Source organism: Anarrhichthys ocellatus, unplaced genomic scaffold (assembly GCF_004355925.1).
Source record: "Anarrhichthys ocellatus isolate YVR2014 unplaced genomic scaffold, GSC_Weel_1.0 scaffold1728, whole genome shotgun sequence".
NCBI lineage: Eukaryota > Metazoa > Chordata > Actinopteri > Perciformes > Anarhichadidae > Anarrhichthys > Anarrhichthys ocellatus.
The window spans coordinates 1-763 of NW_022281702.1; the positions used below are offsets into that span (position 1 = coordinate 1).

At 44.6% G+C, this 763-nt stretch overlaps 1 protein-coding gene across 1 annotated transcript in view; it reads right to left on the reverse strand.

Annotated features, from left to right (window-relative positions):
• Positions 1-45: 45 nt before the first annotated feature.
• Positions 46-763, reverse strand: part of LOC116377831 (E3 ubiquitin-protein ligase SMURF2-like) — a gene marked incomplete at both ends in the record, with an annotated part of 4401 nt that continues 3683 nt past the window's right edge. The window contains one exon of the mRNA XM_031839570.1: positions 46-165. Coding sequence (XP_031695430.1) covers positions 46-165 — 120 coding nt within the window. The remainder of the gene's footprint in view (positions 166-763) is intronic.

Here is a 763-nt window from a genome sequence, read left to right on the forward strand (position 1 = left end):
AGAGAGAGAAAGAATGAGAATCATATGAATGAAGCTGAGAGAGACTGAGAGGTATTGTTTGTGTGCCTGCAGGTGTACGTGACACACACCAGGTATGGGCTTTGGGCAGGTTGTTGGCGTTGGCATCGATCTGATGAATGGTGAAGAGTCTGGGCCCTGCAGCACCTGCAGTCAAAACACAAACGGGACGCATCAGGTGTAGTTCAGCATCAACTTGCACTGTTAACGTACCCACCATCATCTCCACTAACAAAGTCCTGACACCTCTTTAATCTAGCCTCTGTTGCATTAGCCAAGGACGGACCACTGTTTCATCAGAGGGTTTCTTTTGCTGCTCAAAAATATGCTCCTTGTGTACACTGAATGCACCAGAGTCACTTTCATTAGTTAAATCAAAATACATTGAATTAAAGTGAAGCGTAAGGTTCGGTCAAGCTGAACGAGGAATGACAGCAGTGAACTCCACCACAAAGAGCGCGACACCGTGTCCTAGCAGCCTTGTCCACTAGCATGCTTTCCAAGACAAAGATATAAAAGATACCCGTCTATTTTAGAATATGGACAGAAAATGATCATTGTTTTTAAATTATGAAAGAATCCTTCTGTGAGACGTGAAAGCTGGTGGAGCAGAAGCTAAACCAGAAGTAGGGCAGGACCTCAACTCTCTAAAGCTAAGATTGAGAAAACCTTCAGGACTAGAGATCGAGAGCCAGCTAAGAGACAGGTCATCATACACAGAGACAGGTCATCATACACAGAGACA